This window comes from Oncorhynchus tshawytscha, unplaced genomic scaffold (genome assembly GCF_018296145.1).
Source record: "Oncorhynchus tshawytscha isolate Ot180627B unplaced genomic scaffold, Otsh_v2.0 Un_scaffold_4246_pilon_pilon, whole genome shotgun sequence".
Taxonomy (NCBI): domain Eukaryota; kingdom Metazoa; phylum Chordata; class Actinopteri; order Salmoniformes; family Salmonidae; genus Oncorhynchus; species Oncorhynchus tshawytscha.
This window is the reverse complement of record NW_024609831.1, coordinates 1,310,489-1,322,799: the sequence shown is the minus strand read 5'-3', so window position 1 is coordinate 1,322,799 and position 12,311 is coordinate 1,310,489. Positions and strand designations below refer to the sequence as shown.

The following is a 12,311-nucleotide window of genomic DNA, read 5'->3' as shown; positions in this document are numbered from 1 at the left end:
TTGTAATATCCAAACAGACTTGGCAGTTTCACCAATTAAGGATCAGGCAGCAGAGGCAGTCAAGAGAGGCGAATTACAAGGTAATATGTGAAAGCTTTGATCATTTTTCACTATAATGCAACGAGATTGCTGGAAAGCGCCGTCCTCTTTAATCCTGTGTTATTTTAAGGCTCACCCGCTAGGTGGCAGTGTTCACAGAACCTCAGGTCATTTCTTGGGGCTGTGACCTGCTTCCTCCACTCGTTAACCACCTGTGACGGCAAACAGGAAATCTCAAACATTTATCAAGCAGATTTTCACTGGAAAAGCAGCTATTTCTATCACTTCTAAGAAGGCGAGAATGGAGGAATTTTCTGGTGAAGAGGTACTGAATATGCTACCAACTATTTCGTTCGTCTCTTGAGTATGAAATCCAGAATGTAGATAGCTAACTGGCTGGCACAACAACGCCTGTTGGCTAGCCGAGTTATCTTCTTAGCTAGCCAAATAGCCATACAATTACAGTGGAAAATACAACTAGCTAGATACTGTTTAAAGTTTAAACTACCTAGACGATCTCTGCGTTACAGCATTTACCTAACTACCTTGATATTACTGCATTTCAGTTTTAGTCCTAGAGTTTTGACCATTCTAACTGCAGTGAAAGGTGTGATGAGTTGAAGAGATGCCAGTGCAAGTCTCTGACACATCATTGTTTCTAGGGCTCTTTCAACTCTGAAGAGGCCAGTAACTCCGTGAAAGAGGTAACAACTAACGTTATCTATTGATTCAGCATCAATACCTTTGAATAACCAAATGGGAATGTGGATATTTAAGATGGATTTTGAAATATGGATTTAGCTAGCTATTACTAAGTGTAAATTGACAGTGAGGTATCATGTGAAACCGTATCCAGTCTCGCAGTCTGTTTGTCCCCTGGTTACTCAAGACAAACACTTATATCCCCAATATAGATGTGACTCTGAATACAGCACTGTTCACATCAGGTCCCATGCTCCCCACATGCCTAAAGGGGCCAGCCTTCTCAGATGTGTGTCTGTGTCCAAACTGTCTGTCTTGCAGTGTATTCAGAGTATCATTGGAGAAGAGAGCTACAGACAGGACACTGTGAACCAGTGGACAGCCAAGATTGTGGAGCAAGCCCTCACCCTGCTGGTCAAACAGACTAAGTCATACAAGTACATTGGTATGGCTGCCTTCATCTCCTATTGAACACAGACTTGTTAATTTTGCTGTAAATCCAGCATGCAAACTTATTGTATGGTACCAATGGTGGAAAAACATGTGAAAAAACACAATTGCTTAATGATATTTTGTTAACGATGATCATAATTTGACCCCTGCCTGTTCCTCTCTCTCTACAGTTAGCTGTGCTGTCATGCAGAAGAGTGGTGCTGGTCTCCACACAGCTAACTCCTGCTACTGGGACACTGTTACTGATGGTAAGATAACATCCACCACTGCTCAGTTCAAAGGGTTTCCTAGTTACAAAATCTTACACCAGATAATGATATTTAACCAAAGATTTTTGGTATCTATTACTGGGAGTTACAGGTTAAGTACTGTTTGGTAGCACAGAGAATTTTCGAATGACCTTAAGTTGTCAATACTTCATTCTTGATTCAGCCAAACATGTATATTATGAAATGTCCAGTGGCAGGTGGTGTTTTAATTTAGAAAATGTGCCGTTATTAAAAAAAAGTTTTATTCCATGAAGTAATCGTCAATGTGTATGTCGCCATCTTGTCTATCTCAAATCTTCTTTCATTCAACAAAACAGGTGTCATCATGACATGCAGCACTTTGGGGTGGGAACCACATGTCTCTTCACTAAACCAGCCCTCCCCAGCTGCCTAGGAAACACTGCTTATCAATCTGACTCATGCACTGTCTGTTCCTTTCTCTCAGGGAGCTGCACAGTGAAATGGGAGAACCGCACCATGTACTGTGTGGTCAGTGTGTTTGCTGTGGCCTTAACCCCCTAGACCAGGACCAACCCTGATACTGCTTATAGAAGGTGCAATGCTTCACCCATCCTGCAGGGGAGGTATTCAGTAATCAGTAGCTCACTGTACATTCTATGCTGAATGGGACAAGCAGCGATACGGCTATAGATGTGGTAAAGGGATCAATGGAACTCGACCAAAACAATGGAAATGCGTGTAAGAAAGATCCCGACTCTCCTAATTGCCCTCCAGAAAAATGTGGTTATTTGTATATTTGACAAGACATGATCATGTCATCAAGAGTCACATTTTTTATGTCACATGCACAAGTACAGTGAAATGCCTTTATTGCAAACTCAAAACCCAACAATGCAATAATCAAAAACAATGTAATACTAGAAGAAAAACCGACTGACGACCACCACTGATTTCTGTATGCTAGCTATGCTACCAGCTTATATAATTGGGAGTTAGCATTTAGCGGTCACTTCTTCTAAACCTGAAAAGGGACAACTTCTAAATGTTATGCAGTGAAAACCGCCAAATATATCCAAATCGAACTTTAGTAACCACATTGTGGGCCCGTTACAGTACATCAATCATGACGGATTTGACAAATATCTACTTTGTTAGATCAGATTTGTTGAATGTGCGCCAATCCTGCGTCCTTCTATCCCCACGGTCTGACTTCCATTGACCTATTTACTGCATCTATTGAAATGCTCTGGATTGGCTGAAATGCTGTCTACCCCGAAGACACTTTATTCATTGACTTTAAATGCATCAGTTGAAATCTTCCTATTATGACAGTTTGGCTTCAAAGCTGCTACCTTACGATACCAATGTTCGAACTATAATGTTGGCTTTACTTATAATGAATAAGTAATTATTTTGGTGGGTGCTTATTTGTCCTGTGGTCCCAATTCCTTGATATAGGTTGAGGAAAAGCAGTGTGTTTATTATGTACATTATTTTACATCACAGATCAGATTAACTTGCTTTAGGAAATGCTATGTAAACAATCACAGGATATTGTATACAGACACAATTTCAAGTTGCAATCATTGTTTAAACAAAATAATAAAATAAGTTCCATAGAAATAGTAATATGCCTGTAATTTTGTGGTGTGGAAGGTGCCATCAATAGACTGTAGGACCCATAGCTGAATGTCATTAAATGTTCAAATTAAACCTTTTTATGTCTGTGTATAACTTATATCAAGCAACACAAATACAACACCATGCAGAACAACTCTAGCCAAGCGTTATCACAATACTTTATGCAGTCTAGTTGATCAGCCACACGCTGCAAGACTTTTCCTCACCAGCACTTTAGGTTTATTTGACCGTGACCTCAGTAAAAAGAGACGCTGAACTCCCACACGTACACACATAGGATTGACTCAGTGTCTGTGTGCTCACTGGTCGCTGAAATGTATCACTCACTTGGCCAGCCTACAGAAACTCTCAGCTGCTATTGAGTCCAGCAGGAGAAGCTGCAGCTGGGATAACTAGAATATCACATCCCAAACAGCTTTTTGTTGTTGCTCATTTTCATTTTCGACAAACGTTTGCTGTACCTACACACTGAAGAAAGCTGCAAAGGCAAAATGTCTGGTAGGCTATCCCTGGTGCAGTGAAAATATATATTTTTTAAATGAAGTTAACTTTATGCATATTATTTTGCTTATACAAACGTGTAAATACAACACCAGAAACAGGAGGAAGTGGAACTAGAGAGTTTTGACACTAGAGTTTCTGTGTTTGCATGTTGTATTGCAGAACAAGAATAACGTTCTGGCCTCTGTGGTAAATGCGGGTAGGTTTGGTAATTTCTTCACAGATTTGTGCAAGAAACCCGTTGTGAAATGTCACTGAGGAGGGGTGTGGAAGGTCATGATCATTAGAACAGTGAAGTTTACTTCCATTTTTGTTGCTATGATCTGATAAACTTGTGTGAGATAAGGGCACTTAAGTTTTAAAAATGTGATTCACCCAAAGAATCCATATAAAAAGCATTGATTGTTTATGTTGGGGATAACAACACAACAGTTTAGGAATGTGAAACAGCTTACAAGCCAGAGGATACTCTGGGTCTGGGCAATATTGAAAGCTAACTTTGATAAAGTAGGAATAATGCTATTGCCTCATTGGTGTTCTTGGAGGGGTGTTGGGGTCTCAGAAGTTTTCCTTGTTGAAGATGAACTTGACACCAGCCTCAGAGTGAGACAGGCACTGCTTCTCCAAGACGTCAGCCAGCTGGGTGGGACCACACAGGAACACTCCTACTTTTTTCCTGGACACACACATTAATTATGAATAGTCCACAAGTTGTGAACTATACATGTAACACATTTTACAATATAAGTACATTAACTCATGTGTCTCTCTGGAATATGCCATTTTACAATCTAAGTACATCTAACTCATGTGTCTCTCTGGAATATGCCATTTCTGTTGGCTGTAATTTGGATTAGAAGAGGCTGAAAGGCACTCACTCTGGATGCTTTGTCCCAATAGTAGTAAACTCATTGTCCCAGTTAGGTTTCCCATACAGAGTCTTCTGCTTCAGCCCTGTGATAGGGTCATTCTCTGCCTCATGGTGAACTCTGAAGTGAGCAGCCTTTTGTAAAAATAAAAATAAAAACTTTTTGAAATTCATTTTGTGATTATGCATTGTCCCACTCTCATCTATGGGCAATAGTTATTCAGTTTGAGACATTCATTGTACATACAACATACATATGTGTGTGTTAGTGCTGTGTATCTGTACATCGGTGTGTCTTTTGAGTTTAAGAAAATGTTAGTTCTCTTCAGTATTACTCTGAAAAGCAGGGGCACAACTTTCTCTGGGGACGGGGGGAGGACCACATTCTGAAATTGGATTTTTGTCCCCACAGTTTTATCATTGGAATGTGATACCAAATGTGGCGAAGGTGTGCTTTAGGACCATGCGGACATCTCCGAGCGGTCGGGTAGGCTGGTTGGAGTGTTTGGAGTTTTTTTTCCGACTGGATATATATACATTTTTTAAAGATGTCCCCCCCGCTTCTCAAATCAAATCAAATCAAATCAAATTTTATTTGTCACATACACATGGTTAGCAGATGTTAATGCGAGTGTAGCGAAATGCTTGTGCTTCTAGTTCCGACAATGCAGTAATAACGAGCAAGTAATCTAACTAACAATTCCAAAAAAAAACTACTGTCATACACAGTGTAAGGGGATAAAGAATATGTACATAAGGATATATGAATGAGTGATGGTACAGAGCAGCATAGGCAAGATACAGTAGATGATATCGAGTACAGTATATACATATGAGATAAGTATGTAAACCAAGTGGCACTTTAACTATGCCACTTGGTTTACATACTTATCTCATATGTATATACTGTACTCGATATCATCTACTGTATCTTGCCTATGCTGCTCTGTACCATCACTCATTCATATATCCTTATGTACATATTCTTTATCCCCTTACACTGTGTATGACAGTAGTTTTTTTTGGAATTGTTAGTTAGATTACTTGCAACCAAAGTTGCGCCCCTGCTGAAAAGTGTAGTGTGCTGACCTCGGTCTCTTTCCAGCGGGTCAGGTAGATGTTGTAGCTGAGGAAGTCCACCATGCCTTTCTCTGTCATCTGTCCCTCCAGAGACTGCAGCAGGTCAGCAAACCACTCAAACGCCTGGGTCTCAGGACACAGCCAATAGAAGTAGATCTGGCATCGAGGAGATGGAAGAAAGATTGTCCGTTTCACATATTGGACAAAACAAAGCTCTGACGAAGGCCTTGAGGCCGCAGCATGAAGCTTAATAAAGAGCAGTGATACTATCAAGAGCAGTGAGACTATCAAGAGCAGTGATACTATCAAGAGCAGTGATACTATCAAGAGCAGTGATACTATCAAGAGCAGTGTGCGGGTTTCCACTTTTTCCTCATCTTATTCAACTGTTACCGTGCACCTGCAACGAAGATAGCTCAGATGTGCGAGTGCCCTTTTGAATTTTGAATTGGACATATAACAAGAAGTAAAGAGCAGTCTAAAAGAACGATGTCAACGTTGAAAATAAATGAACATTGCACTCATAGCAGTGAGATTTTCCCTCACTTCATGAAATGAAATAGAAAAGCAAATCACAATGCAATGAAGAACATTTTAGTTGAAACATTGGTGGAATGAAATGGGGATGTACCCTACACTGCAATTTAGAAATACAATAAACCAGACAGACAGAGCCCCTCTCTCACCTTCTTGGTGAAGACGTTCTGGTTCTCCTGGATGTGTTTGTACCACACTGACTTGAGGACGGAGGCGAAGGGGGTGACCCCGATGCCAGCACCCACCAGCATGACCACCTCATAGCCGAACACGTCCTCACTGGCCGTACCAAACGGGCCATCTATCGCCATTCTGCATCCAGGGAGAGAGTTACAGTCATATAACAGTTTAATAGTCTTCTAATTACATTTATATGGTAAAAACATGAAAGAATCTAATATACTGGATACTTTCTGGTTAAACACTTACACAATGTTGCGATTATTGAAATGTACTACTGCTGAAAACCCCGTTTCCTCTCTTGTGGCACTTCCCCTCACCGTTATTTCACAGTACAAAGAAAACACTACTAACCCCATGGTCACGTTCTAAATTACAGCCCACTAACTACACTATGATGTCAAGTAGGGACATGAAGTGCAGAAATAGCAGTACAAAAACCTAATTGACATTCAACCTAATGGATATTTAACCGAAGATTAGTTAAGGGGACGGGGTCGTAGAAAATGTTAGCTCTACATTCAAGCACGCACTTGGGCAGTTTCCATGCCTCCTGGGTCTCGTTCTTGTCCCCTCCGCAGGCCTCGTACAGGCCCTGGGTCCAGTCACCCACGATACGGATGTGGACGCTGAAGTGATCCTCCTCGGGGGCGGAGGTGAGGGTGAAGGGATGCCACTCCAGCTGGGAGACGCAGGGACACTGCATGAAGACGTACTGGCCGACCTCCATGCTGAAGCCCTTCCTCTTCATCTGGAGCTCCAGGGTCTTGGACGGGTGCATCACCACCTGGAGAGGAGAAGGATGGAAGAAAAACAAGATGGAGGCCAAAAGAGACAACTAACTGTTGGATGAGTAGACGTGAACTGCATAGTGCATGATTCTGGTTCTTGGCCCGGGCTGCCTTCTAACAAGGACGACTATCTCAATCACGCTGGCTTTAAATCTAAAAGAAATGGTCCGTTAGAGAAATTGCCTGTTGGGAGTGTACAAGCTGTCTTGAAGGACAGTACTGACCTTGGTGATGACCACCTTCTGTTGGGAGCGGTAGAATCGGACCAGTCTCTCACACACATACAAGATCATAGGCCCCACCACCCACTTCCATGTCTGAAGAGGAAACCGACAGAGAAAATATTCGTTACAAAAAAGAAGCAACACACTTAAGTCATGTAAAAAAAAAACGAGCTGTCATAGCTCACCATAGGAGGGTTCCCAGCAAACTCTGGCTTAGGGCAGAAGGTCCCGTTCATTCCCCATGACTCAAACTGATCTTTACACTGCGATGGCTTGTTCTCCAGGAGACTTGTAGCGGTCTGCCCTCGGACAATTCGCCTGTGGCAAACCGTTTTAGAGAGATTTAAAATAAAACGGTAGGGCTTTACCTGCAGGTATAATACTTATATTACTTGTTATAAGCATGTATGAACCCTTTTAATATCTTAAAATGAGGCTAATAATATGTTATGTCTCTGTAGGAAATGTTCAACTGACTCAAATGGGGTATTATGGAGAAACAATGAATGTGCACACATTTTTGTGAGTTTTAACTGACTCACCCGAAGCCGTGGAAGACGAGTCCGATGAAGAAGATGATGAAGAGGTGATGGGTGTACCAGAAAACCTCGAAGTATGACCTGCGGATGACCTCCATGGATGATGTAATGATGAGGATGAGGGCCAAGGTGATGACCACGCCCGTTAACCCCGCGATGGTAGTGAACATCACTATGGTTGGGTTCTGACCCAATCAGAGAAGGGGATTTCAGAGTAATGCAGTCATGTTGTAGCCTCGGAGGGAGTGTGGAGGCTGTGTTTGGGACTATCTGCTCAACCTATTTAGGGAAGTCGGTAATGTTCAGAAATGCTTCCTTCTGACTTAGCAAAATGAACTTGCTTTAATATTACAAAAAGTGGGACATTTGCTGATCATTTTACGATCTGTTTTATTCATATATTATATTTCTCTGTTCAGAGGAGGCAGCCAATGAGTAATGAAGGAGTCATAGTGTGTTATGGGCTGAGGAACATAGAAATACATTATCATTCTATTCATTCTATTTCTATGCTGGGGGATTCCTCTCTGTCATAATCTGCAATCAATTGTCAACATTCTGTCCTTGGTCAGAACTGACCTCTTGACATAGCTACATTAAATACAGAATACTCTGTTACACTTTATGCATTCCTAAAGCCTTTATAGCACTACATAAGACATTAGAAGACATAAACATAGAACATGTCCTAGGCAGTCATAAACATAATGAACACAGTGTCCTAGACAGTTATAAACATAATGAACACAGTGTCCTAGGCAGTCATAAACATAATGAACACAGTGTCCTAGGCAGTCATAGACATAATGAACACAGTGTCCTAGACAGTTATAAACATAATGAACACAGTGTCCTAGGCAGTCATAGACATAATGAACACAGTGTCCTAGGCAGTCATAGAAATAATGAACACAGTGTCCTAGGCAGTCATAGACATAATGAACACAGTGTCCTAGGCAGTTCTAAACGTAATGAACAAAGTGTCCTAGGTAGTCATAGACATAATGAACAATGAAAATCTGTAGCTAATAGAATACTCACGGTCTGGTCAGTCCTGATGGGGTTTAGGTAGGAGGCATTGTCTCCGGTGCCAATCTGGGACAGCACAAAGGGCAGAGAGCTGCTGTTCCTGTACAGCTGGGCTCCCATGAACCACTCAAAGTTAAACAGGTGGGCGATGATGTGGACCGCTAGGCAAGGACAAAGGCAAAGTAAAGATTACAATCTGTACAGAGACATCTGTTTGATGAACAATGAAGATGAATGAAGACGATCAAAGGCAAATGTAAAGCAAACTAAGTGAGTGAGTAGGGTACCTGTGTGAAATGCTATCATGTAAGCTACCAGCTTGTGAAAGGTGATGTTTCTGTCCAGTTGTCGAGCTGCTGTGCGACTGCAACACTGAACGTGTAGGAAAAGTTTGAAAAAATGTGATACAGCTATTATTTATAGATGACTACCCATACACATTTGAATGAAATAAGGTCGGGGTGTGTCTGTGTTACCTGAATGGAGCCGCGCAGGAAGGACAGAAGGTTCCGGCAGACTGGCAGCAGAATAAGCATACAGTTAAAGTTGAGACAGGCTGCAGGAGCCCTGGCCCAGGAGAGGGCATCCTGAGGGGGTGATAGTAGGGTTAGATAGAGAGGGAGAGGAAGTGGGAATAATTAGTCGAACAACACCATTTTTTACAGTTTGAATCTGTTTTATTTACTTCTGGTTACTGGTTTCAATTGAAAGGGGCCCTCAGGGACTGAGCAGGAGTGAGAGGGGTGTAGAGTAAAGTGCAGACTCAGTTTCACTTCTGGTCATTGCTGCTTTTAGTTTAGCCACCTGGGCTTCCTGTGAGGAACACGTAGTCAGTCATATACACAGCTGTAACCACAGAGTAAAGATATCACATCAACTTGTGATTCCTCTTTTGTTTCAATCTCTGTCAGACAAGAGGGGTTAGGCATAATATGGACTACACATATTCAATATGAATGACCTACTAACTGTACAATATACATGTACATATAAAATCAAATAAGAATTAAGGTCTATGTGTTAAATATGTAATACAGCAGCCCCTGCTGACAGATGACAACAGTTGGCCAGAGGCCAGCACTCCATATTTGGTTCTGGGTTGCCAAGATGTCTAATACACTAAGAGCAGAGTATGAAATCTTAAACTGACCTCCATTTCTTAAATAATTTCTTAAATAGAAAATCTAAGGACTTTGGTTCTCAAACTTACCCCAAGAAGGACCCGTGTGTAGAACCATCTCTCAGTCAGGAAGTTCATGTAGAACTGGACAAACAGGTAAGCGTTGATTCCCAGCCATACCAGCTAAAACAGACCCAATTCACCTGGTTAGATCAGTAGGACATTACACCCCAAAACAGAAATGTGGAGTAATTATAGAATTTAATTTGACAGACTTACAATGACAAAGACCGAAAGTCCCTCGTTGGCAGCAAAGTTGCCCATGGTGAAATGATGATTGAGTGTGTGTGTGTGTGAGAGAGAGACAGAGAGAGAGAGTGAAAAGTGGAAGGGGGACAGTGATGTGCTGAGTTATATAGACTAGAGACCAGGACATGTGGTTTCCACCACTACCCCTGTGAGTGAGGGTGCATCTCAATAGTCTAATGCTGCTTCCTCTTTTCTTCTCAACTTCCTCATCTGCACTGATCTGAAAATAAAGCAAAGGTGAAAGCAACATGGTAATTAACTTCATCAGGTATTTGCTTTAACCTGTCCAACTCTATCCAACGACATATGTGCAGACCCACTGGGCACAGACGTCAATTCAACATCTAATCCACTTTGGTTCATTGAAATGACATGGAAACAGCGTTGATTCAACCAGCGTGTGCCTAGTAGGGATGAAGGAAAGGAGGAAAGTAAAGGAAGCCACTTCAGTATGAGATGCACCCATACTGCATGCTATTTCATTAGAGAAGTACATGTAGCAACCTCTTTTGTCATCCCAAGGTATTGCACCATGACAGTCTTTTATTTCTTTATTTGACCATCGGCTGGACCGCTTTCTCTTCCAAAAGGAAGTCATCTCTCCATGGCGACACAGTGACTTTTATGCAGCAGAAGTGAACGATTTCCACAGGAGAAGTGAAATCTCTAATCAACTTGTATGTAGTTTTTCATTAAAAAAAAACAAGTATATATTTAAAGGTGTATGTAATGTATGTAAATATATAAAATATGAAAGACAAACTAAACCTATATCAGATAATGATGTCTAGTCATTATGCTTAACTAGTTTGATTGCATTGCTTTTTCAGTCAGACTAAGTGAAAATATCATGAAATATTAAGTATTCCAAAGAAGTAGGCCACAAATGGTGAGACGTTGATCTAACTCAAGCAGACAACAACCCTGTGAGAGCCCCGTATGACCACAAGAGGTCGCTATACCACATCAGTATTTCAATGGACTTAACCTACTCTTACAAGTACATGTTCTTGATTCATTTGGACAAGACGTTCAAAAGGAATGGTCAAAGTAGACCTAATTCATTTCACAATTTAAAAGTGTGAATAACTGATGCAAAATTAGATCATCCAATGTCTGTGAATTGATATCTCTCTCAGCAAAACCCCCGTAGAATTGTCTACTGCGTGTGTCCTAGTAAGATATAGTATATTGACTTAATGTGATTCTACAGATTGATGAAAGGGAAATGGAGGACGGACAGAAAATCATTCATCATCATCTCTTTGCCTTTGAAACCTCAATGTAGTTGGAGCCAGTCACACTGTGAGTCACTGAACAGACTGTCATTAGACTCATTTACAGTAACCCTACTTCTATGAGCTGTTACCTGACTGTATTCTTATACTAGTCTGCCATAGCGATAGCATTCAGTCCAGCTGTAGCGCTACATTGTGAAGACTATGACGTGAAAGCACTAGTATTTGACTTTGTACGCATGCCCAACAAAACAATACAGCCTCTGAATCAGCGGAGGCTGCTGGGGGGAGGACGGCTCATAATAATGGCATCAGAGCAAATGGAATGGAATCAAACCCCTGGTTTGTTTGATGTATTTGATACTATTCCACCGATTCCGCTCCAGCCATTACCACGAGCCGGTCCTCCCCAATTATTATTTTTTTCAATTGCTAATGTAACCGATGTGAAATGGCTAGCTAGTTAGCGGTGGTGCGCGCCAGTGGCGTTTCAATCGGTGACGTTACTTGCTCTGAGACCTTGAAGTAGTGGTTCCCCTTGCTCTGCAAGGGCTGCGGCCCGGGTAGGGGCGAGGGGACGGATTAAAGTTATACTGTTAAACTAACATGCATTGTCAAAACTCTTCACACAGTCAGCGAAACAGAAATGTATGTGGACCAAACTGTGAATCATTTTTCATTGCTTTCACACAAAATGCATTCAATGATGTCATGTGTGCTCCCTCTCCGGCCTCTAGGTCACCAGGCTCCTGGGTATGGTGCACACCTGTCACCACACCTGTCACCATCGTTACGCGCACCTGTGTGCCATCAGACTCACCTAGACTCCG

The 12,311-nt window shown here is 41.6% G+C and overlaps 2 protein-coding genes across 3 annotated transcripts; one reads left to right on the top strand and one right to left on the bottom strand.

Annotated features, from left to right (window-relative positions):
• Positions 1 to 216: 216 nt before the first annotated feature.
• LOC112253647 (dynein light chain Tctex-type 3) lies at positions 217 to 3,137 on the top strand. Its single transcript, XM_024425576.2, has 5 exons — positions 217 to 364; positions 702 to 743; positions 1,063 to 1,186; positions 1,365 to 1,442; positions 1,909 to 3,137. The coding sequence occupies exons 1-5, from the start codon at positions 341 to 343 to the stop codon at positions 1,983 to 1,985; spliced, it is 345 nt and encodes a 114-aa protein (XP_024281344.1). The 5' UTR covers positions 217 to 340; the 3' UTR covers positions 1,986 to 3,137.
• On the bottom strand, positions 2,884 to 10,361 carry LOC112253649 (cytochrome b-245 heavy chain-like). Of its 2 annotated transcripts, none has more exons than XM_042319432.1 (13): positions 10,214 to 10,361; positions 10,025 to 10,117; positions 9,291 to 9,401; positions 9,102 to 9,186; positions 8,827 to 8,975; positions 7,789 to 7,970; positions 7,432 to 7,564; positions 7,247 to 7,339; positions 6,765 to 7,018; positions 6,201 to 6,363; positions 5,524 to 5,670; positions 4,445 to 4,569; positions 2,884 to 4,242 (listed from the first exon to the last, which is right to left on the bottom strand). In XM_042319432.1, the coding sequence occupies exons 1-13, from the start codon at positions 10,256 to 10,258 to the stop codon at positions 4,125 to 4,127; spliced, it is 1,698 nt and encodes a 565-aa protein (XP_042175366.1). In that variant the 5' UTR covers positions 10,259 to 10,361; the 3' UTR covers positions 2,884 to 4,124. The 2 variants fall into 2 exon arrangements, with proteins under 2 accessions (XP_042175366.1, XP_042175367.1); XM_042319433.1 differs by lacking the exon at positions 10,214 to 10,361 and adding an exon at positions 9,500 to 9,627.
• Positions 10,362 to 12,311: the final 1,950 nt, after the last annotated feature.

Coding starts and splice junctions, on each gene's coding strand:
- LOC112253647 (XM_024425576.2), top strand. CDS start 341: ATGGAGGAATTTTCTGGTGAAGAG. Junction 365..701: donor AGGAATTTTCTGGTGAAGAG/GTACTGAATATG, acceptor CATTGTTTCTAG/GGCTCTTTCAACTCTGAAGA. Junction 1,187..1,364: donor TAAGTCATACAAGTACATTG/GTATGGCTGCCT, acceptor CTCTCTCTACAG/TTAGCTGTGCTGTCATGCAG.
- LOC112253649 (XM_042319432.1), bottom strand. CDS start 10,258: ATGGGCAACTTTGCTGCCAACGAGGGACTTTCGGTCTTTGTCATT. Junction 8,976..9,101: donor CATGATAGCATTTCACACAG/GTACCCTACTCA, acceptor GTCCTTGCCTAG/CGGTCCACATCATCGCCCAC. Junction 7,565..7,788: donor CTCGTCTTCCACGGCTTCGG/GTGAGTCAGTTA, acceptor GGTTTGCCACAG/GCGAATTGTCCGAGGGCAGA.